Source organism: Styela clava, chromosome 4 (assembly GCF_964204865.1).
Source record: "Styela clava chromosome 4, kaStyClav1.hap1.2, whole genome shotgun sequence".
Lineage (NCBI taxonomy): Eukaryota > Metazoa > Chordata > Ascidiacea > Stolidobranchia > Styelidae > Styela > Styela clava.
In genome coordinates, this window is record NC_135253.1 from 1,005,745 (window position 1) to 1,030,348 (window position 24,604).

General features: G+C 34.3%; 2 protein-coding genes across 3 annotated transcripts; both read right to left on the reverse strand.

Annotated features, from left to right (window-relative positions):
• Positions 1 to 6,713: 6,713 nt before the first annotated feature.
• On the reverse strand, positions 6,714 to 11,399 carry LOC120326376 (gap junction delta-2 protein-like). The gene is made up of 7 exons (XM_039392649.2): positions 10,840 to 11,399; positions 10,032 to 10,180; positions 9,754 to 9,860; positions 9,305 to 9,444; positions 8,275 to 8,527; positions 7,871 to 7,983; positions 6,714 to 7,593 (listed from the first exon to the last, which is right to left on the reverse strand). Exons 1-7 carry the CDS (start codon positions 11,012 to 11,014, stop codon positions 7,199 to 7,201), a joined length of 1,332 nt encoding a protein of 443 aa, XP_039248583.2. The 5' UTR covers positions 11,015 to 11,399; the 3' UTR covers positions 6,714 to 7,198.
• Positions 11,400 to 11,530: 131 nt separating this feature from the next.
• On the reverse strand, positions 11,531 to 20,394 carry LOC120327073 (gap junction delta-2 protein-like). Of its 2 annotated transcripts, none has more exons than XM_039393464.2 (6): positions 20,082 to 20,394; positions 19,559 to 19,742; positions 19,034 to 19,089; positions 18,631 to 18,777; positions 16,599 to 16,773; positions 11,531 to 14,107 (listed from the first exon to the last, which is right to left on the reverse strand). In XM_039393464.2, the coding sequence occupies exons 1-6, from the start codon at positions 20,319 to 20,321 to the stop codon at positions 13,833 to 13,835; spliced, it is 1,077 nt and encodes a 358-aa protein (XP_039249398.1). In that variant the 5' UTR covers positions 20,322 to 20,394; the 3' UTR covers positions 11,531 to 13,832. The 2 variants fall into 2 exon arrangements, with proteins under 2 accessions (XP_039249398.1, XP_039249397.1); XM_039393463.2 differs by having other exon boundaries at positions 19,550 to 19,742.
• Between the last annotated feature and the right edge of the window lie 4,210 nt (positions 20,395 to 24,604).

Here is a 24,604-nt window from a genome sequence, read left to right on the forward strand (position 1 = left end):
CGACGAAGCTTAAATATGACTTATGACGTTTGAATGATTTCTGATATTAGATAAAACTAGACAAATACCGGGCACTGATAATCGGGGTGAATACAATCTATAAAGATTACCTTATTTTATAATAATTGGATTAAGTAAATATCTCCACTGCTCAATATTAACAAAATCTCATTGCATGTTGATACAAACACAAATAATTTTCAGTAAAGCTACCTTTCACCTCAAAACTTGAAACATTATGGCTTTGCAAATTTCAGTGTATACATCCGCAAAAAAGTATGGATTTGATAACAATAAGTAATGTGTTTACTTTTCAGGTATGGTCTACAAATAAAATATATTTTAATATGATGAAATTGCAATGTATTTTTAAGCTTGATGAAAAGCGTAATTTCTTTTATTACATATATTATCACATATATATGTTTGGAGTTTATGAAGAAAATATAGTTTTTCAATAAAATAAAGCAAACATAATTTCCAGACCCCCGCTTATCAAATCATTCTCTTTTTTTAGCTCGGGATCTTTTGTGTTTGATTTACTTATTTACCTTACCCTATTCATCAATTACTAAAGTCCCTTAGTTACGCACGCCGCCTTTGTCAAATTATCGGCAACTAACTTCCTTTTTCTCAATTCATCCCGATAGCGATGGAATCGAGTAAATATATTGAATAATAAGTCATAACAAAAGAAGTGATTCTGCTTTCGTGCAATGGTTCATAAGATAGTCAAGCATGAAAATAAACGAATGAGTTCAGCGCCATAGCCAAACGCCGAGTTTACTATCTAAAAATGAGAACATAAGTATGCAGAAGTAGATCACGAAGTTAGGAAATGTGGAACAAAGCCCAAATGGTACACCCACTCAACTAACTTCAGTGGGTAATAAAAAAGAACGAATATTTTCACACGAGCAACCACAGATGAATTTCTTTTATGTCTAAAGCAGTAACGAAGGCTCGAATTGACAGAGTTCAAAATTTACTTTTTTCACCATTAATTCTTGTCAAATGTATCATCAGGAAATTGTGTTTTTTTCAAATATTTTTCTCAACGTCTATGTTGACGTTACCCATGTTATTTAACAATTTGTTACAAATATTATTATAGGTAGTGTCAAGGAAAATATGTAACTGCGCCGGTGGCTTTTGATGAGTTCACAAGAAATAGGCTCTGTCTACATCTACAACAAACAAAATCATGGGCCATAAAACACATTACCACACGTAAGTATGTGAAGTTGATAAACGAAATTCCTATTAAAGTAATAAATTGAGTGAGAGTATACTGAATACGAACTAATCCGAATGTACTGTTTACTGACTATGATAATGCATATTACATCTGAAATACTTGTTTTATTTTTTCGATCTTCTTTTTTTCATGTTAATCGAACGACGGGTTCCCTGACATTCAAGATGAAGCCCTTCTTCATAACACTTTTACACTTGAAAATACTTCGAATATATCTTTCGAAACTTCCAGAGAGAGGCTATACGTGGTGCTAGTTCTTTAAACGGCCATTTTTAATTTACTAGTGCTTAGAACATTCTTGATGTGATTGGCTATTGTTGTCTTTTTTTTGGCAGTCTACCTGATGCATTTTATTTTTGTGTTTACAACAACGATGATTTTTGGCGGTGCCAAATCCGATAACGTGACGGATTGATAAATTAGCGTTCGTAACATAAAAATGGGTATTCCAGAAGTATGTGCACCAAGATGGCGGACACCGGAACGTCGTATGTGTACCAGGTTAGGGTTAGGCCATAATTTTAGAAACAAATACTACGGGAGTCACAACACAAAAATAGCTTGGTTAGTCACCGAACTCGTAATAGAACTAAAATAGGTTAAACTGGAATAAAATTATGGCCTAACATTACCTTTGTATACATGTACATCGACACATTTGAATATGTACGCTTCTGCAATCGTATATTGACACCTTGACAGAGCGTGTTGACTGTTGACATTTATGTGATATTTTGAAGCTGTCTGGAAAAACATTTGGCACATTGTCAGAAAGCTAGCACAGCAACTAGTATAATATATTCGAGATATTCAGTAGTAAAAAATTGCCAGTCTTTCAAAGGTCTAATTGTGGATGGGCGTTTTTGCTTTTTAAATTATGATTATTAAAGTTTCGATGTATGACTAAGAATTTGTGCGGTAGGTACTGACAAAGCGCCCACAGTGGAGAATAGATAGTTAGTTATCTCTGATTCAGGACATCATTAGATTCTGTCATAGTCACTAAAGCAGTGTCAGTCTCTTTTCTGGTGCCCAACCTGATTACATATAGAATATCTCGATATATTGGTCGGCAGAGAAGCAACAAGCACTGGGACTTGATAGGCTTTTAAGGTCGCATTCGCGTTGTTTCAATTGACCTCGTTCTCATTTCTAGATGCCACTGTTGATATTTCCGCCATCAATTTCTGTCATTCGATCCGCGACTATATGGTGCCATTTCAGACGCATTAACGTTCGCTCTTTTTTCAGGACGCCATTAAAAGTTGTGCGCCCTATATCACTATCGTTTTTTCCAAGCGTAAGGATGTCCAATCAGAAATACCCCGAACTAAAATGATAAACTAATCCAGAGTGAGGTTTGCTATGTCGCCAAGTTTGGATACATAAATGAATTATCAAATAAAATAAAATTAATTATCTCTTCTACTCCGAGGTCGTGAAAATTTCCACAATCCATTTAAATTGATTATCTAAATTAAGGGAGTGCAACATTTTTTTCGGTGGACCATATAACCAGCTCCAGGCATTTAGCTGGGTCACACAAAATAATTAGAGGGAAAGGAAAGTGAAGAGAAATCGACGAGAAGCCTTACAGTAATGAATGCGCCGAGAAAAACGGCGACAGATTCAACGCAGAGACATGAGCAGGTATTTCTATCCGTGTAACGCCTGAGATTATCATAGGGTCGTGCCAACAAAAATTAGCTTTCAATTTGTTATTGATATCAATAGCAGATACGAATTATGGCGGTTTTTGTGTGCTTACCAGACTTGATTGACCAGAACTTCCCAGCCCGACTATGACTTCATTATAAACTTGATACGTGCGCGGATAAAATGTGAACATATATTCGAATTCCAAAATATTACTGTAGCTGGAGCCCAAGTTGAAGACTGTCAAGGGATTTTGCATATCCTCCTTCCCGATAGACTAACAACGACAAAATAGTAACGATTTTTGCACGACACAGAACCCACACATGACAGAAAGGTTGACACTGCACTACATAACAATAAACTCAGTCATATCGAGGAAGCTGTGGACAGCGGGCGTGCTTCGGCCATAAGATATAAGGTAGTAGCTGACTTGTAACGAGCAATGTAAGTTTGTTCGCCATAAGATATAAGGTAGTAGCTGACTTGTAACGAGCAATGTAAGTTTGGTTGTATGTTTATTTATGTATTCGATGCCCAACTCATCTAAAATGCTTCAGAAATTCCTCTATTTGGCATGAGTCTGGTCTAGCCGAGGGGAGAATAAAACAGCGTCTACAGGTCAAGACGCAAAGCTGTCAATACTATGGAATCTATAATATATATGCTAACTATACCATATAGACTAAGATGATGGTGATTTGACTTAGTGATAAAATCAAATATAAATGAGTTAAACAGGACTTTAGACATACTGCACTGTGATATTTGAAGGGCATTGGGAGACCAATCCGGTCATAGAACCCGAACGTATCCAATATGGCGCTGCATAATATTTAGTGGCGACAGAGATGATGAAAATAAAATTAGCGACGTTGGTACAGACACCATTGATAACCAAATTACCAATCATTGAATTTTCGTCAATCGCGTACTGAAATTGCTCATTGGGAAAGTGGATAACGTTACAGCTTAATTATGCAGATTTGTTATCCCGTTTGACCTAAGATGGCTAGCAGAAGATTGCAGCAGTTCTAAAGGATGCGCAAACCACGGTGGCCGTCCATTTTTCAATAATTGCGGGAGCGCATTACTATAGTATATATATATAGTATATCAGTGTAAGAACGGTCTCGAATAATCGAGAAAATTGTGTATCCCTTTAAATGCGATCTCAAACATTTTGAGCGATCGTCGTCTTTATCGTCTTTTATCGTCATCCTTATCGTCAAATATCAATAATTCTGATGATCGCTACGCTACTGTTATGAATAATAACTTGAAATTGTAAGTTGGTTTATTTGATTTAATTTATTGTAATATATTTATCGAAGGAAATAAAATCTATACAGGCAATTGTCTAGATCCTTGCTGTTATATCAAATTAACAGACGTCTCGACTTGAACAAGTAACAACCGATTATATTCTGTTTGGAATCAGATTAATATCTAACTAGTTTAATTAGCCTAATTAGCAACTGCAACAGAAGTCGTCTCAATATATACTGTATAAAGTGGGGTTAATATTTATACCTGTAATGTGTTGAGCGGCTACACTTTGCGCTCTTAGCTTCTTTAGATTTATAGCCGGCCAGTTTTCTCGATATTAATAACTCCGCAACTCAGACTTTGATTGAACTCTATTGCATCTGATGTTGACCAAATATAATCCGAACAGACGAAAGCGGTTTTCAATGATTGGAACGTTACTACCGGAATAATATACTGGAGGTAAGACTTGGACTTGATTAATTCGATATATTCATATATTTCTTTAACTCAATGTCTGATTAGATATGTGGGTCGAATCTGCGTAAGTCAGTTTGAGTGTTTCTAGCGCTTCGCGTTTTGCTTGAAACGTGTTATCACCAACCGCACAGAATTTGCGAACGGTTAAGCCCATTGTAAGATCATCGCATGCAAAAAAATGCCAATCCGATCTGTTTGTCGATCACTAGGCCGGGTCGGCAACCTTTTGTTAGTCGCGGGCCAAAAGCTGAATCTATTACGTTTTGGCGTTCCGCAATTATTTTCACCCAAGACACTTGATGTTGCTTACTTCGTGAAAGTTTTTCAACATCTGATGACAAGCCAGATGACGCGAGAAGTAAAACGTTTTCTAATTGAGCGTCGATGAAGAATCAGCATAATGGTTATAAACATAAAAAATATAAACAACATTAACACGGGCACCGTGGTACGTGACACTACCAAACATGGATGTAATTTTTTGCCCATTCGTTAAGCTGGGATAACGGGAGGTTCCATTACATTTGAGCCCACGTACATTTGAACCCACGACAATTGCACCTATGGAAATTTTTTTGTTTTACGGATATTTAAACTCATACTAACCCTAACCCATGGGTTTTAGCACCCGCATATAGATTGAACCCGCGGATATACACATGGGTTCAAATGTACGTGGGTTCAAATGTACGATCCCCTAACGGGAATAACGATTACATTCAAGAAGGTACGTACTGTGGAAGTCAAGCAGTGATATATGCATGAAATTTTGACTTCAATTCGTCACTCATTGCATAAGGTCCAATTAAAACATTTCGAGAATGGTATTGACGTCCACGTCAAAATGAATACTGAACAGTGCTTAAATGTTTTATCACAGTTTAAATGCAGTACTGTTAGTAGCAACGCCACTATTTCATTTCTCAGCACATACACTCTTGCAAGCATTGCACCTCAACTGACGAACATTGCTGACATACATGATATCACAAGCATATTGATTCTCTGCTTCTAGTAATATCTGGCAAAACTGTCGGTGATTCACAGCTTACCACTGTGTCCATCACAGTCTTCTAGTTTCTTGTCTATTTTAAAGCAGATCTAAGGCACTTTTTATTACCAACCACCAACCTTTGTAGGAGCTCAGACGTTTGTTTTTGACGCATGCCGTTAGTACAGCAACAGTGACTTTAGAATATTAGCTACTATTGTCGTGCCCTTCATAAAAACCTTCTCAACGAAGTCTTCAAAAATGTCAAAATTTGAGCCGACGTTCTCCAGCCTGAAGTATTCAAAAGACATCAAAAAAAAGGTGTTGAGAAGCGATACAGAAGCAATTTTTATTATCCTTCTAATTCCATATTCGGATTAGTTCGTATTTCTGTATTCTCTCACCAAATCTGTAACATTATCATAATTTTCTTTAGACCCATATCCGTGCAGACTGTAGTGTATCAACGAAGATTGTGATTGGTGATGAGGATCCCTCTGGTGCACATTGGGCAACTCTGATTCAGAATCTAATTTAAATTCAGTCGGAGAGAGAGAATCACTAAAATTGCCATATTACCATATATTGGCTACTTCTTTAGTTTCTGGCGTTTTGGGAATTAATCTTTGATGTTGGGTTGAAAATTTAGTATTCATCCATTTTGAGTGACTTTACTAATTATATCAGTCCATCGTGAGGTATTAAGATATCAGTTGATCTCGGTCGAAGGTAGATTGGTCAACCCTAATGTAATTATCCTATCCTTTTGTTGTCGTCAACATATTAAATTTATTTAATGCTTATTATACAGTATCGGTTTAATTTTATGATAACATTCTTAGCGGAAGCTTTCCATCCACTGTTATATCGTGGAAATAAGGTCGCGCAGTTGTTTCGAGTGTTATATATTCCAGTACTTAATCTGGAGTAATAGCTTGAATACTATTTAGTGTATATATTATCTGAAAAAATTCCATGCACAAAGTCTCATGAATGTATATTATTGAGAAAATTTCATTGATATCAGTTCGATCGTAAAATATCGATCGTAAAATAAGTAATAAATAACTCTTGACAATAAATTGGTAAATGAAAGAAATGAAAAATTGTAATCAGCAACAGCTTACTAAGAAATTCTTTTCATGTATGTTAAGTTTTATAAATTCTGTGATACAGGGATATATATGACTGGGCATGAGAAAAGTGTACGTCAAGTAAACTAGAAATTAAAGTGTAATAAGCAAAGTATATTGATACATTGACATGTAAGCTCATACCCTCTATCAGACAACTAAACATTCATGGTTAAATCAGCTTGAAATATCATTGAAAGCGATATTTTATAACAATATCAGCATCCGTCGTGCTAGATGTTGTACAAATGTCCATTTTATCGGTTTTTAACTATCGCAGATTCTCAGTACGGTTGTATATTCTTTCATAAATTTAAAAAAATCTCGGCGTTATGAAAATAAAAGTATATATTAACGCAGAAATGTGATTATCACATGTTAAAAATTCAGCAGTGTTGGTACTGACATTTATCATAAATATGATTCTTGCGGTTCGTGGGGTGTGTCACTCCTACGTGGGGGTGGAGTAGCATTTAGTATCATACCGTATCGATGCACATATGGATAACCTGGAATAGGATAGGATGGCGGACTCCCAATCGCTCCAAATCCGATCGAATCGTCTTTTGTCTCTTTATCCGAGCACGATATAACGTTGTACAAATCGCCCTCATCTGTTGCTGGCGGGGCGGTAGGGTCGACTTTTCCATTCACACGAAAATAACTTCCTTTGGATGCTTTGCTGTCCATATCAATACTGGGACATTTTTCATCATCCAATTTGTCCGATTTTTCACCATCGCCGTCGTCCAGAACTCCTCGACAAAGAACTTTCTTTAATCGTTTGATTCCGAGATATTTGATTTCTGAAAAATAGATATTTCATATTAATGATAATGTTAAAATTTAGTATTCTTTGACAATATTCTATCTCAAATTCTATCTCAGAAAAACGGATTGGTACCAATACTACAACGATAAAAGTATAATTTAATAAATTTGAACAAATCACTATATAAATAGATGAATTGTTAGAACTATCAGTATACTCAAAAAATGAAGTGCACGGTCTGTTTTATGCATTTGAAGGATTCACAACCCTTAAATATCTACAAGAATAGGACCCTGATAAAGATTACGTACCAACTAAATTGAGAGCCAGGCATATCGCAGACACAATAAACATAAACCATAAAAATATTGTTTTTTCTTTCGGCCGAGAAACATAACAGTCGACCAAATTTGGGCAAGGAGATCTGAAAAGAATTAAATAAATAATTAAAAGCAGCAAAAACATATTTTTAATAAGTAAGTTTTGACTTAATGTTCCCATTGGAGAGCAAACTCATTAAATATAGGACGCTTGTTCGGATTTCAAATTGAAAACCCAGCTAAGTATACCTCAAATAAACTGTTGAATGAGCAGCACATCTCATACCAAAATACTGTAGATATTGTTTTGGTGGCAAGTGATTTATTTATGAATTTTTTGACATTTTCGCATGTTATACGGAACTTAGGAATAACAGCAAGGAGAGTATTTATACCTCATACATTGAAACCTTTCGGGGACGACAAATCCATACAATGCAAATTGCAACCATAAAAATACAGCTTCGAATCCTGTTTTTAGCAAGAGCGCTATAACGTAAACAGTTTGAATTTCTTTCTTTATTCGTTTTTCTTTCTTTTCAGCAACAGATTGTGGTGGCGGACCAAGTTTATCCAGGAGCGCCAACTCGCGGTTTATGTCTTCCAAATTTTTATCGTCGTCGAAAACGTCTTCTGTTTCATTTCCATCTAGAATAACAGGAAAAGATTTAGAATATAGTAGTTTAAATAAAAACGGAAAGTATGTTAGATGCGAAAAGTGAACTTTTAATGATTAGTTAAACCAATTCTCGCACTCAACTCTTACATACGTCTGTTTTTGCAGCTTTAAATTTGGGTACTTATGTATATAAAACAGCTCGCATTGCTCTCGTTTTTCTACTTCCTCAAACCATAATAACAGATGATCGACATGCCGGGGTTCATTCCAGTAACTTTAGTATTAGACTGAAATAACCCCAACTTCACGGAAATTACTATATATTTGCATGACTTTGGATTGAAATTCTCGGCATGACAACTCGCAACATCATCGCAATCTTCGGGAGTATTAAAGTCTTTTCTTTCATATATCAAAACAAGTGATTTTTCAAACAGATTAGTACTGGTATTCTTGTACCGTGCGTGTCACAGGAAGAACATTTTCGTGAATTTCGTGACTGCGAAGAGGGCGTGTCGCCGGCGCCCATTATCAGCCTAGTTTATTTATTAATTAAAGATCGTAGTACGACGTCCTAATTTACTTAGAACAAAACAAAAGTTTATTTGAACTGATACAAAACCTTGCTTCAAAATAGTTTTATGCTTATTGCTCTTAGCACGCCAGTGGTCTGTTGCAACTTTTTTATCGGTAATCTTTTTACGTTTTATGGGAGCTCGTGAGTAAAAAAGTCTTTTTTCAGATAGTTTCATCGTCATTATTCAGTTCAATTGTCTAAACATTACAAATTGTTATTTTAGGTTTACCATTTTCCTCGTCTTCTTCTGCCCCACCCTCTCTGATATCTTCGACAGCATCTGTCGCTTCGTCAGGTGGATTAGCGAATCCTCGAACCATTCCTACGACTGGCTGCGCCTTCGGGGGTGGTTTTTGTGATCGAAAGGAGCTGTAAGTATGAAACTTTAGGACTAATCAAAAATTCATTTATTCATATGACCGGTTAGCTTACCGGAAGCAATGTTGTGGTAAACGTAATAGACTGCACTAGTGTTTTATGTTTAAATTAATCAAATTACTGAGTCTTGGCAATATATGATTGAACGGTCGTCTCTTGCTACATATAAATAATATTTACTCAGGAAGAAATAAAATGTCCGATGATGTAGAATGAGCATTAATAAAATGAATGGTGTCTTAGTAAAACCAGCTATAGCCCTAACAATATAGTTTTCATTAATCCAAATAAGCTTTTCACCTTCCCCCTTTACCGCCCTTTCCTTTTCTTGGACTGCTGGGTTGAGACACTGGTGGTGGAATTAACTCGTCATCCAATGGCGGAAGATCACCATCTTCCGGGAAGTCCTTGATAAAAAAATGTAATTAAAAGAGTTGTTATTTCGGAACAAACTATATCGAATTCTTCTGATCGAATGTTCAAAGAAAATGTTCAAGTTGATATACTCCGATTGTTGGTGTGACGTATACAAACAGAATATATAGTTACCAATATATTTAGACACGATCCATTTTTACCTGTGATTCTTCTTGGGGAATTTTCAGCAACATATGAGCGGAAAATACGACAAACACAATAGATGGAGTACACACTGCTATAATTTGAGCTGCCCAGAATCTCAGGTGACTTATTGGACTGAAAAGGTTGAAACAAACGTTTTCACAACCTGTTTGGAAAATAAACATATATATATAAGAATCTTTCTTTAAATAATATAATTTTAAAGTAATAAATTTATTTATCTAAATGACAAACTACTTTTACCGATTCCCATAAGAATTTTCTCCTTGAAAGATAAAAGCGCTCAGGTGTAAATTAGGCTACATATTTTTCAAGCCGTACCAACTATAGCAGGGCTACTCAACTGGCGGACCGCGGTCCGAATCCGGACCTTCCGGGTATTCGTTTCGGACCGCGACTTATTCTTTATTTTGATCATTAGCCCCACTTTTTAAGTTTCCTTTCCTAAAATAACTTTTATGGATTTAAATATATATGAAAAGAACTATAACGCCATAATAAACAATCCTGATTAGCTAATAATCATTAGTCGGCCGAGGAAGTGCGTGTTTAGGGATGCCAAAATATGGAAATCTGGAAAGACCGGATCCAAATTTTTTTGAAGTTTTGTATGCGGATCTTCAGTAAAAATAGTTGAGTAGCCCTGAACTATAGTACTAGACTGCAAATGACTTCAGTTATTCAAAGTCATGCTGTCCAAATCCTGTATGATTTTTTTTATGGAATATAATCACACATACATATCAATATAAAGATTTCAAATTTTATAAGAACTGATACACTTACTCTGTGGTTTTTACAAACCTGGCTGAGCTGTGTTACATGTGAAATCCGATTGCTCATCTGAATAAACTGCATCGCCAACACTTGCCACAACAATGAATCGAAAGACAAATGTTGCTGTCACCCATAATTTTCCAACAAGAGTAGAATGTTCTCCAACTTGTTGAAGTAAAGTTTCAAGAAGATGCCAACCCATATAGTCTTGCGATTATTTTTTACTTTACATACTGTTGAAAACCACGCATTAGAATAATTCTAACATTCGGTGTCTTTTATTAGCACCTCTACTAAAACAATTGACTTATTTTAGATCATAATTTGAAATCTTTCCTGTTTAATTGCTTATATTTGTTTTCTGTTCTCAAAACCGTATACTTGTTGTCATAAATTGGTTACATACCCGCAAGTTTACTAACTTATTCTGTCGCGATGTGGTAGAAACAAATCACACTACAGCAATGAAGAGTCAGATAGATCATTCTATCCGCTAGTTGCAATGACACATGCCAGACGATGCCAAAGCATACAATGTCGCGAAAGAAAACCAGAGGCAATATTTATATAAATCAAACCAGTTCTTTCTCACCATATTCCTCAAAAAAAAATTGTTTGGTAAAAATAAAACAATTTGACTTGGTGCTATTTCGCCTACAGACATAGGACTAAATAAGTTTTTAAAAATCCTGGCACGCGACAATAAAATTCAAAAAGATCCACTCCATGCAGTTATATATTTTTAAATGTGCTCTAATAGATAATTAGATGATGCGAGCCAAAAAAAATAAAGTAAAAGCAAGCAGGTGCAAACAGACAAGGAATAAAAATTAAAGGCGACAATATTTGAGTCAAAAAATACTCCGATAATATTTCAAGACGGTAGAACATCAATTAGATTGCGTAAATACATCTTAGTTACAGTCATGAGTATAATGTTGCCAGTGACCTGACTATGATAACATCATTTGGAATGAATCGGTGAAATGAAATAAACAAAGGCTTTGCAACAAAATTAAACGTTGTTGCGCAACTGTGGTGAATTTATATATGACGTCATGCGTTGATGACATCACAAATAATATTGCGACTAGCTTATGTAAATGAACAACATAAAAATGCAAATAACCATTCGAGAATACAACGGAACTTGAGATAGAAGTTTTATAGAATATGGAATGCTTTAAAATGAAATCGAAATTCCCAGAACTGTTTACACAATATAAACACCTTCGAACTTTGGAAAAGTGGTTAAAAACAATAGAATAAGTGTTTTCAGATCATATTCGGCTATGCAAAATGACACTAGAATGAGCATTCGAGATAAGTTCGAATACATTCTTTAATGTAGGAAGTATAACACCATTTGTCGCAAAATCACATATTGAATGTAGTTACCGGTACTTGAATATTTTGCATCCACATATTGCATTTGTTTTTAAGATTTGGCACATATAATGAATAAGATAAACTGCAAATAAAATATTAGTGTCTCGCTTTCTATTTTCAAAAAATCACTTTGCGACAAGCTTACTATCTATTTTGGCAGCAAGGTATTCAAAAATACTATTCAACTTAGTAAACATGGATTGACAAGGTGTCATAATAAAATGTTACATATGGTGAAGTTTGTGAAGGATTGATGATGTTATTATCAATAAAGTATTATACATTAATAGAAGATATGTAAATGAAAAATGGAAATTTCAATTTTGATTTTGCAGCAAAAAAGAGGAAAAATCTGATTGTATAAAACAAAACGGCACAAAAAAATTAAATAAAAGGAATTAATTTATTTAGAAAATAAGAACAGACGTTTCTGGACAACAAAACTAAATATATGAACTGAAACAACAAGCAAAACAATGAATTGATATTGTTATTTTGTTCTATATTATGTTGCAACATCCCGTATCTTACATTCTACCCAGGCAGAAATTAATTCATCATTTTACACAGTTAAATTTGGGCCATAAATACAGCTCGATTACCGTTTTATTCATTTATGCATGATGCGTGTCAAATAGTACCAATTAGATTTTATAAACCAATTGTGGACAGTGGTGTATTGCGCTGCTAAAAAGGGAACAATCTCTACCTGGGATGTATATTAGAAAATAAGCAAATAAGTTTGGCAAATAGAAAATTTCAAAAATAAAGTGATATTTTATAAAAAAAAAATGTTCAGCTGGTAAAAATAGACCAGCAGGCATAAACGTACTATTCTATATTCACTGTTTTGTACATCAAAATAATATCAGAGAAAATTTGGAATTTGTTCAACAATGATTCATGGTGTTCACAGTACATTAAAAAAGTCTCTAAAATATCACAGAGCGGATTGACAGAGGTTTGCTACTTTTGCTCGCTTTTGGCACAATCAATTATCCACGCAACAGAGAAATAAACATCTCATCATATAATTAATTATTTGGTTGCTGATTGTTGGCCATGCATACTATTGCATGGTCATGGCTTACAAAATAAAAACAAGTTTTTTATCTACTATATTTATCTACGAAAATGGATTGGTGTCATGGTAAGGTTGGCACATTGGTTGGTCAAGTATTATAATTTAATATTATAATATGGCTTACAGATGAAGTTCAGGAAATGCTATACAATTTGATGTCACTTGCTTAACTAGAATCTTGCAAATTATACGACAGGAAATTATACAGCATGGAAAAGATAGTTGGCGTGCTGGGTCATATGTACTTGCGTGGGCAGCAATTTTGACCAAAGCTTTGTGTTCAGACAATGCTATATTAAATCTCAGGTATCTTCTATGCGTAGAGTTTTTTAAACGGTGTCAAATCTATGTAAGTTCACCAAAAATGTTGTGATAAAACCCTCGAAGTCGAACATATCTTAATAAACTATGTTTCCACGCGTTAAGATTAAAGCACGAATGATCAAAATTTGTCAAATAGTTCTAAATCTAAAACCATAATGCTTATGCCAACATCGTCGTTTAACAACACTTCGGCAAAATTGTAGCGAATAATTATAGAATAAAATTATATAAATTGATCTCCATCATAGTCCCCACCACCTTCACCCGACATACTGCTCCTGGCGTACCCCACGCGGATCCCTACAGCTTGTGGATACCCACCACGATACCTGCTGTAGCCCCCGTATCCTCCGTGTCCAAAGTGTGGCATGTTATTTGTGACGCTCTTGTACTGCTTTGTAATATCTTCACCTCGCCTTTTCCACGCATCGTAAGCTTGGCGCATACCAAGATGGTATAGCTCAATAAGATTAAGAGCAATCATAATTAGTCCAGTACCTGTTACAAACAAAGTAAATATATTAAATCAATATATATGTGGAAGCCACATTGATTACTTTATATTTTCCTTAAAACATTGTTGATAGCAAGAGATTTTTAAAGTAAGAGAACAGCCATACTTGAAAAACTGGAAGTAGATGTATAATTGGTTTTCTATTATAACAAGCTCATATCACGTAAAAGTCGATGGGGATAAAAAATTAGGTGATATTTGGCAAACGCAAAATGTATATAAAACAGAGCAGGCAAAACTAAAAACTTTAAGGAAACATGATATTTATTTTCACTTTTATCATGGTAGTATCATACTTATATACAGCTGTTTAAATAAATGGAGATAAACTTAAAAGTTGATTTTATCGGTTTTAATTAGTATTGCAAATATTGTTCTTATTTCCCAAGTCGTCAATGGAATTTTGTTGACGTTGATATAGCTAGAGCCTCACCTCTAGATCGCGTCAGGACAAGTTTAGGAGTGGCTGGAGGACAAGCATACGTGGGAGGATAAATCAGGTCATATATTTTAGGGTCAAGTTTACCTTGACGTCAATCTTAAAAGTTATTATTGCCTAAAAGGGTATATTTGTTAAACTACGAGCCGAACCAAAGGAGAATTGTGCCTTTTCTATTAAGTCTTTGTAATAACATAACTAGTGTAACTCATATTCGCCAATATATACTGCAATATAAATGATTTTAATAAAATATGTGCAATCTAATCACGCATAAACAACACCAATACAATTCAATTTATACGTAGTACATGGTCGATATACACTACTCGAATTATAATCTACAACCAAGGCATTTAACTTGTAACAAATTAAACATCCCAGCCTCCGCATACGTTACAAAATATAATATGATGGACAATAAATACCAGTTAAAAATGGGGGAAAATGTATTCTTTTGGCTACATGGCAAAGGCGGAAGATGAATTCGAAAACATTCATGCTTTCAGTTGATATTTTTTAGAGTAATAATTTACTTTTCTATCATATTAAATCCCAGTTTCTGTGGTTCGTTGTCGTAGTTCAAATGTTTTTCTGAGGTAATTTTGCAAATATCCATAGACTAGAAAATTAAAAATCAAAATACAGTCACAGATTTTCGCACACATAATATACTTATATATATTCTAACCCTATTTATTTAAATATAATATGTTCTTAAATATTGTCTTCAGTTTTCAAATTATTTGATCTAAATTCATTAATTTACTTAACACGGGTTCGTGAAAATGTTTATATATTATTGAAGCAATGTCAAAGATTTTTAATACGTAACGATATCCTTCAATATTATGCATTTAATGGGTGTGGCGCATGTACAGACATGTTTCAGACTGATAGACAAACATTACGGTGGATGCCATTCTGGGTGTCATAAAATCTGAATCTCAGACTAATAGTCGATTTATTTAACATTGATTTGTTTTCTGAATCATAATCGTCTTCGGGTATTTTACATTTCTGTTTCATAGTGCATTTTTATTTTAAAGACCACGTAATTACAAAGAAGGGGAATTAAATTAACTTTTTTAAACATTGAAATTTCATGTTCTTTAATACCTAGAACCTTGGGCTTCTAGCAAAAAGACGTTTGGTATTCGATCCTTCGCCAAGAGTCTGAATCCATTGGCTTAAACATTAACTAAAATGTCAAAAAGGAAAGTAACATAGAAGACGTGCAGCTGCACGTATGAGTCGAGACGACGTCGAGTTTGTTCACCGCAAAACTATGTTTGCAGGCACTTGTAACGCCTGTAAAAAGTCATTTCAAGAACTCATTTCATTGGTGCACTGGGAGGATTTAATTTAAAAGCAGTTCGTACGCGTACAGTAGTTAGGTAAACACGCCTTATCATACGTTCGGTTAATTTTTACCGATTGATAGTTGGGCAATACATGTTCAATATATTTACATTTGAACATTTTACATTGACTCTTGTTATATGTGGTTCATGCCCGGTGACGCAGTGGTGAAATGAAAAATGATTGTTGAAATGAATTCATGACGACCTACTGTGTTTGAAATCTTGTACACTAAAGATTCGACAATTAATTTATTACTTTTGTCCACCCACATATGACAGCCACTGAAAAATGTTGTTCGCTGTTGTCGTGATTACATAAAAGCACTGTGTATAAATCAAACAAAAGTCTTATATGCCCAGGTACGATCGAGCATTTCACATAAAAGATGATCAGATCTATTTAGAATTGTTCTGATTATATGAATGTTGGCACTCCTTTCAATTTCATTTATTTCTGGACTTTTGTTTTATTCCAAATGTATTCTGATTTTTCATCATGGATTTACCACGTTTCTTTGAGAAATTGAAACGGTCATGTTTGACTACTACCAGCCTAGGTACGTAACAGTATTCTAGATATTGGATTTGGTGTCCACATCCATGCCATTTGCACTCTTGTTGTGAACATCAGTTAAATTCCCAACAGCCAACAAAGATCTATCTGAAACTTACCAAACATAATCCATAACATTACAGTCTTTTCTTTGGGTCTCGATACGAAACAATCAACCACATTTGGACACGGCCATCTTGAGCATTTAAATAATTCGGGAACGTAGAATTTGTAAACATAAATGTTGAATTGAACAATCATAAACGCCACTTCAACGAGCAATCTGAAAACGACCTGAAATAAAATAGTATCACATTGGTAATTGCATTTTTAAAAAACTTTCAAAAAGAAAAGTTTCGAAACAAAGCCTAATCTAGTTTCTGTATTTATGTATATAGTAGATATTACAAAGGTAAATGAATTTATATTTAGGTTTTGATAAATACATTGACAAGATTTAGTGTCTAATTGTTCTGATTTGTTCAACAAACGTACGATTATTATTTACGATATAACATTTGATATTGATTATAAGCGCGTTTAAACATATACAAAGAAAAGCAATAGAGTGTATAACGGACTCATGTCGAATGCATCGTCCTGTACTCCGACAAAGACCCTTGAACTTAAATCGCTACTAATTTACGGGGGAAATCAGTGGTACAGCACTATTTGAGATGAAGACAAGTACAAAAACAATTCGAAGTGGAAAATACCAAAGTGCACCAATGTCATTTTCAAAACGTTAGCCGACTAAGGATAAATGTGCGGGCGGTGGCTGCCATAAATGCGCTGATGCGATATTGCGTAAGTCTAAAAGGTCGTTCATATATACACAAGGACATATACAAAGAGCGCTATGTGTGCTTTTTTAAACACACACACATCGCGAGGATTCCACTGTGACACAGCTATTAAATATACGAACGGCAATTAAATGAACTCGAGCCTAAGAACTGGCATCGATCGGGTATGATCCAATGGCTTTTATCAAAGCTTTATCCAAGATTCAGCGACGATATTACTATCATTTCCTTTAATTGAAAAGTTGAGAATGAGAATAAAAATTTTAGGAATTACTAATAATGACTTGCCAGGAGAAAGGATTTGGTAAATATATTTCGATGCCCGCCTTTTGTGAAAATAAACTACGTCGACATGACTAATAGAATAATCTCATGAATGAATTTTAATGTCATGCTTGTTCTAATTCATTTATTGATGTAGTCAGTATATCAACTATCTGTGAAAATTTACATTTTTATAAATGAGATATTTATTTGATTGAAAGTCGAAAAATAAGACGTCACATGCTGCTAATTGTTTTACTAAACTCTTACATATACTTTGAAGATTTCGCAAATTTTTCATATGTTTTGTTTCTTGGAGTTGACGATGGTATTACTTATGTTGAAAAAACTTTTCGCTCATCGCGCATGCAATATTATAATATGAATTTCAAGCGACTATTTTGGAAATAATCAAACAAAATCTTCGACCATCATAGAGAAGAGGACAGATTTGAAAAAACATTAAGTCCACGCTATATAACTTCTAAAAACATCATCCTAAAGCCCAAAGCGCCTTGAAGTAATTCAATGAAAATGCCCACTGCAGGCCATTTTAATTGACGTCAAATCATAAAATTCCCTACGGAAAACTTCCAACACTGTATGAATATTTCGTTATGATAAGTCATGCTTAATTCATTCGTCATTATTTATCTCCGTCATCACTATCATATGAGCAACAGTATGTCGCTGAGTCACGATTAGGATATTTGATAGTGAAACCTCAACGGTCATCTTAAATATTTTTGTTAGCATCCACTCAGTTGGTTTTAATGAACAACTCATTGCGTTTTGATTTAACTTTGAAGATCGAACGAGTCAGACATTTATTTTATGCCGAATGCCAACGACAAGAATTGTATTTGTTACTTGCTTGAATTCATATAAATAAAAATGGCCAAGTAAAAATTCCTGGTATTTTATTCTGTGTTTTTTAACATTGTGAGAAAACTAGAAAATAAAATATTTGAAATATTCTTTTACTTTGAGAGAAACTGAAATTCAAATATATCATTTTAAGGATAAATATCAGTTGCTAGGAATTATTATTTTTCGTGGAATTTGAATAAAGCTCGCATACCTGTGTTAAATAAGCGAGAAATAATCTCGGTGGTGTATCCGCTCCTAATTTTGTTGCAACAACTTCGTCTTTTTTCGAATCGTCTTTGTCGTCATCCTTTTTCTTTTTGTCTTCTTTTTCTGAAGCTTCTTTGGCTGCTTTTTCAGTCTGGACAAAAACAAGTTTTAATAATTTTTCTTATTTGACAATATTTATATCTAATTTTTTCTCACTCACGCTACTGGTGGAAAACAAACTTTGAAATAAATTCAAATATTGCTAGTCTCAATTTGTGCTTTAGCATCAAAGCAAAAGATTGAAGATTTCAGACATATTTAAGGTCCACCTTTGAAATCAATTTGTCCATTATAATATTTTCATCTGATATACGCAAAATTTTCTGTAAGCTTCACTGAACACTTACCACTGGCTCAACGTTTGTGACATGTCCATTCTCTCCGTGGATGAAGTTATTGTATTCTGCAAAAAATAAATAATTAGATACAAGTTGAACACAAATTCCGTCAGTACTTATTTATGTGAGATAAGGGAAGTTGCAAACAATTCAAATACAAAACTCAACTTCGAAACGTTGCATTTGAAATAATCACATGATAAACAACAGGCTCATAACACGGTTTGCTAATGTCTGTAAGGTCAAGTAGAAGCATGATTCAGGTGAGTACACAAGGTCTTGCAACATAAGGCTGTGTCAAGTGTTGGTCTCGACCCACTCACGTATTGCGACATTATTGTAATGATAAACGGAATAACCTATACTCATTGCATCTTCGACAAATGATTGGCATGCTGATTCTAAAAACCTATAGCAGGACGAACGTATAAAAAATATAATAAAACGGTTAAAGATCAAAAATGTTTCATTGCAATTCAAATAAGATTAAAAATGGTAATTAGTCACGTCTACACCATGAAATACCTGGAGGACCTTCATCGGCCATTCGTCTCCTGGCCTTGTTCCGCGCTTCTTCTCTCAATTTCTTTGCTTCTTCTTTTTGTTTTTTCTTTTTATCTTCTTCTTTTTTTTTTAATGCTCGTGCTTGCTCAATTTTAGTAAGTTTGTGAGCTGTATAGACGATGAATATAATGCTTGGTATTGCGACACTCAAAATCTGGAATGTAAGAATAAAATTGTGATTTTTGAAGTCCCGAGTATGTGCGTTTATGGGGGGCTATCATTTAGTAATATGGCGATAAAAATTTACCAAAGAAACAGTTCATAACATCGTAACCTAGCAAATTTTCACTTTTGAAAAATAACAAAAGTCAAACTAATACTAATAAAGACCCAGAACTATTTTATCTGAAGATGGTGACGAGTCAATTCCTAACAAAATAACAAGTATTTAGGTTTAAAAAATGAATGCTGATACGCAAAGAAACTTGGTCCCTATACCAATTACAAATATTTTAAGATACACGAGAGCATTTGTGAACAAGGTTTTTCTCACCTGAAGAGCCCATAATCTGATGAGAGATATCGGGCTAAAATCGTTGAAACATACGTTTTCGCAACCAGGAGTCAGTGTGTTACAAACGAATGATCCTTGTTCATCTCCAAAAACTGTGTCCGCGATTGAAACAACCATCAAAAATCTCAGTACGAAAAAGAACGTTGTCCAGAATTTCCCTATTAACGTCGAGTGCTGTCCTACTTGTTCAATTAACTTCTCTACAATGTGCCAAGCCATAATCCCAGTGGGGGTTAAAAACTATATACACAATTATTTGCAACCAGCTTTATAATATGATATAAATGAAAGTGATAGTACACACAATGAGTATAGATGAATTGATACGAACATGAATTTGTGGGTCGCACCATAATAATGGGAGGAGAAATCATGCGGTGATTGACTAACTTGCAATGATGTAACAAGCAATGAGGCGAATGCGATATTTTAAGGCAGTATTAGTTATTATCTCCAGAAATACAAAACCTAAAATTTTCATAATCTTGTCTTAGCAGTACACAGTTTACATTTAAAAGTTAGAATCATCAAAGTATTAGCGTATCGTCTGAACCTCTGTCTCTTCACATATCTAAATCGTATCTGTTGCCGGCAAAAGATCAACCTACTTCGAGAAAAACGACATTTTCAACGATATTGATTCAAGGGTGTGGCACACGCTGAATAGACAAATATAGGCGATTGAAATATAGGACCATAGTCATAAACTATGCTTTGTATGAATATCAAATAAAACTTTCCTTAGACATCTCGTTAAAGGTGGTTTACCAAACGTAGTCTTACATACATTCAAAACTCTAATATTTTAGTTTTGATTGGAAACGAATATAGAATATGAATGCTGAAAGCTTGGGTTCTCTACTCACAGATTTTAATATTTGACTTTAAACTACAACTACTAGCAAAACTAGCTGGCTACTACTCTCCCCACACCGTGCTATTCTCTACCGTTTATTGTACCTTTGTTTGCACTCGTTGCTGCGTTATCCGCTTTTAGCAGTTTGTTTGCATTTAGTGTACAAACTCAACATATGTTTGTCTTGGAAATATCAACTAAAATAGGATTCCTAAATTTATTAGTTTAATATATGACTAACATAGATATATTCCGACACGCCATAACGCAATGCTAGCAAGTGGCATGTCAAGTATGCTTAATTGCAGGTAGTACAGCGCACAAGTGGCATGGTAGCGAAGAGGGGTAGACGACCTTTTAAAATAAACACACATTTTCTAGTATTACATTAACCTAGTTTTTATGTATAGATGTCGATGAGCATGGGCCAAAGATGTAACGTGTTTATTCGACGCGGTTTCATCAATTACCCCTACGTAATAACGTAAAAGTCTATTACAATTATACGCTGGATGAAATAAGACCGTATTGCAGCCATCGAAAATTCGAAACTATATTATGCGCTCTCAACAAACTCCAAAAAGCATTGTTTAAACACGATTGGTTTTGAAGGCATTTAAACTGTAACATGAATATTATGCGCTCGTAATAATATGAGTGGTGGAACACTTCATAACGCAGTGGTTCATAAATTTTTTCTCGTTGTTTACTACAGTATAAGAACAGTCCAAATTGAATTGAACACCCCGTTTCACGCATGCAAGTATGCCAACCTGGCAAACAAAATTAACATGACGTTGCCAGAGTTACTGTTACGCTTATTGAATTTTTATTGTTCCTGTATATCATTTTGATTTGTCACTAGCGCAGTGTGATATTTAAGTGATAGAAAACGTACATGAACGTTTCAGATTTTTTATGTTCCTTTTTATTTTCAGATATTCTATTAATTTACAAAAATTGAAAATATGTCCATGCTTTTTAGTACAATTATCCTTACATATTATCCTAAGCTGAAAATGACCATATATACCGTTTGAATTAAGAAGATTATAAGATGAAATATTTGCGATATTGGTTGACTAAGTTATAAGACCAAAGTTATATCGCATGGAAAAAATATTTTTAGTTTTGCATAACTTGATAATTTTCATTTTTTCAGTTTTATTGCTTTCTTCTATTCTCAATAAAAACCGCAATAAAAATTAGGGTGTATACCCCAAGATCCTACCTATTTGTTTGGCTATCATCGTACCTTTTGGTAAACTGGTAACTAACATACATTAGACAAGAACAGGTGACATGGCCCTAATATAGTGTCAAGAATATGCATGTTAAAGCTGAACATTCAACTTATGCCTTTAAACAAAAATCGGTCATTTTATGTGTTTTAACGAAGATCGTAACAACTCTTCTATTTATTTTCATCTACCCCAACACGAAATGTAATAAATAAATTCGAAATGTAATAAAATATAGTCGCTGTGCTTACAAGTTTTTATCTAAAATAAAAGTTACTACTTCGATATGAATACCGATCCGGTCTGCAAACACGAGCCATGTCAATATTGTTGAAATGTTGCTTTCGTCTATTTTCGAAAAGTAAAATTTCATAGCCATTAATTCCGACATTCGCGGTTTCAGCTACACACGAGTTGTCGAATTATCCGCATTATCGACGATTACAAAAGATTATAGCCCCGTTTGTTTGTGCTACCATTGGTACGAGGTTAGGGTATATCTTTGCTCAACTCACTCATAAACCATTCATGCGCTTCGCTAAACAACAGCATGCATGGGTTATTGGTAAACTTTTATATAAAAAACTATAGTCAGCAGATTGAAAATCAGTGAATCTATACTACGCTAACTGCTTGTCATAAAAATCCATATATATATATAGTAAAACGCTGTGTTAAGAAGGGCTATCCATAGTTTCCGTATCGGATAATATAAAAGTTGCATTTTATGGTTATTCGAGACAACAAAATGTTGTTTAAATCACCGTAGAAATTTTTCATTCAAATGTTTTAAAATATTCAAATTGCACTAATTTGGCAGCAAAATCTGATAATTTACGGAATAAAAGAAAGGCACGTGGCTATTGTTACTACAACAAGGCGCTATGCTAGTATAAATGAACATTGGCTCATCTTATACATAATATGAAATCAGTTTGAATGGGCTTCTTCAAAAACGATTCTGCTTTTTCCAACAATTTCATTTCTGCTTTTCTCAATTTGTATTGATATTAAAATACTTCAGTGCAGTAAGTAGGATCAAATATCTCTTAGATAATTTGTGATTTTAAATCGTTTAGAATTATAGATCGCGCTTTTTTTTTAACTTAAAGTCAATTTGAAACACTTTTATCACCTAAATCGTTTACTATGTCACATTCCCATAATTAATCACCATTAGCACGCCAGGGCTAGGACAAAACAAAGCATTGGGGACAATAAATTCTAACTGAAACTTGACAAAAAAAAATTGCCAATAAGCTGAAATATCTCCACAACGTTTCATCTAAACACTAAATTAAGTACAAATTTTATATCAACTGGTAAAACAATGCTTCAAACTCTGTATTTCATATAAAAACTTTAACGCAAAGTTTTTTCATCTTCTATCTACTACCGGTTTGAAATTAATAGTTCGCTTACTTGCCTTGATTATTCTACCAACCCTTACATTTGCTGTTATCATCGCTCTATATCTATGACCGACCGTCAGTAAAGACAGGAGCAATCCTCACTCACACGAGAGAAACTCACGGTATGACCGACAAACGTTTACTTCGCGTTGGCACATCAATCACATCGCTTTATGTATTTGGGTATTTATCCGAATCACAATTGATCATAACTCATAAAACTAATAAATAAGTGTTACGTGGTATGGAATTGTTGGATTAAGGAGTAACTTAAGCAATTAATCGATTTTATTTAGGAAATTTCGAAAACAATTCTTGACATATGGAAACAATGTATTAACTTAGAACGAGAGATCAAGTGATTTGGGACTTTGGCGGCGCTTTGATGACGTAGGCTTAGTGACAGCTGGATATTTAATGTGGTGGTCGATGCATACAATTATGAAACGGTTGCAAATATATTTTATACCCGTTTTATCATGAGAATTTGCGAAGCTATATTCACAATATGATTAGAAAATGAACACTAATTTTCATTCAATGTCTAGAAAACTATATTATTTATTAGAAATTTTCACTAGATATCTTTTTGCGTATCCCTACTTGTGTATTCATAAAATTTCCCTTGTTCAAATCCCATTCTTAGCAAAGATATTCCTTCACCCTCAACACCATACCATGTTGCCTGTATGATTCCACCGTGTATCAAGACATATATATATGATAGATTAACACAGACACCGTCAACTCCAAGTCTCCCGAGACGTAGTTATTGTTTTTGTAGGATGCAAGTTATTATAGCTTTGAACGTGAAGCAACCCAATGGAGGTAAACTTCATTTAAATACAGAAGGCGTCCGAATACTCATTTCTCCACATTATGATGACTGTTTAACACATCTAAACTTTGTGAGTAATATACTGTTTACCAACTTAGATGCAATTTTCATTACATCTAATGGTGACATTGGAATGCTATGAATTTAAGGTTGAA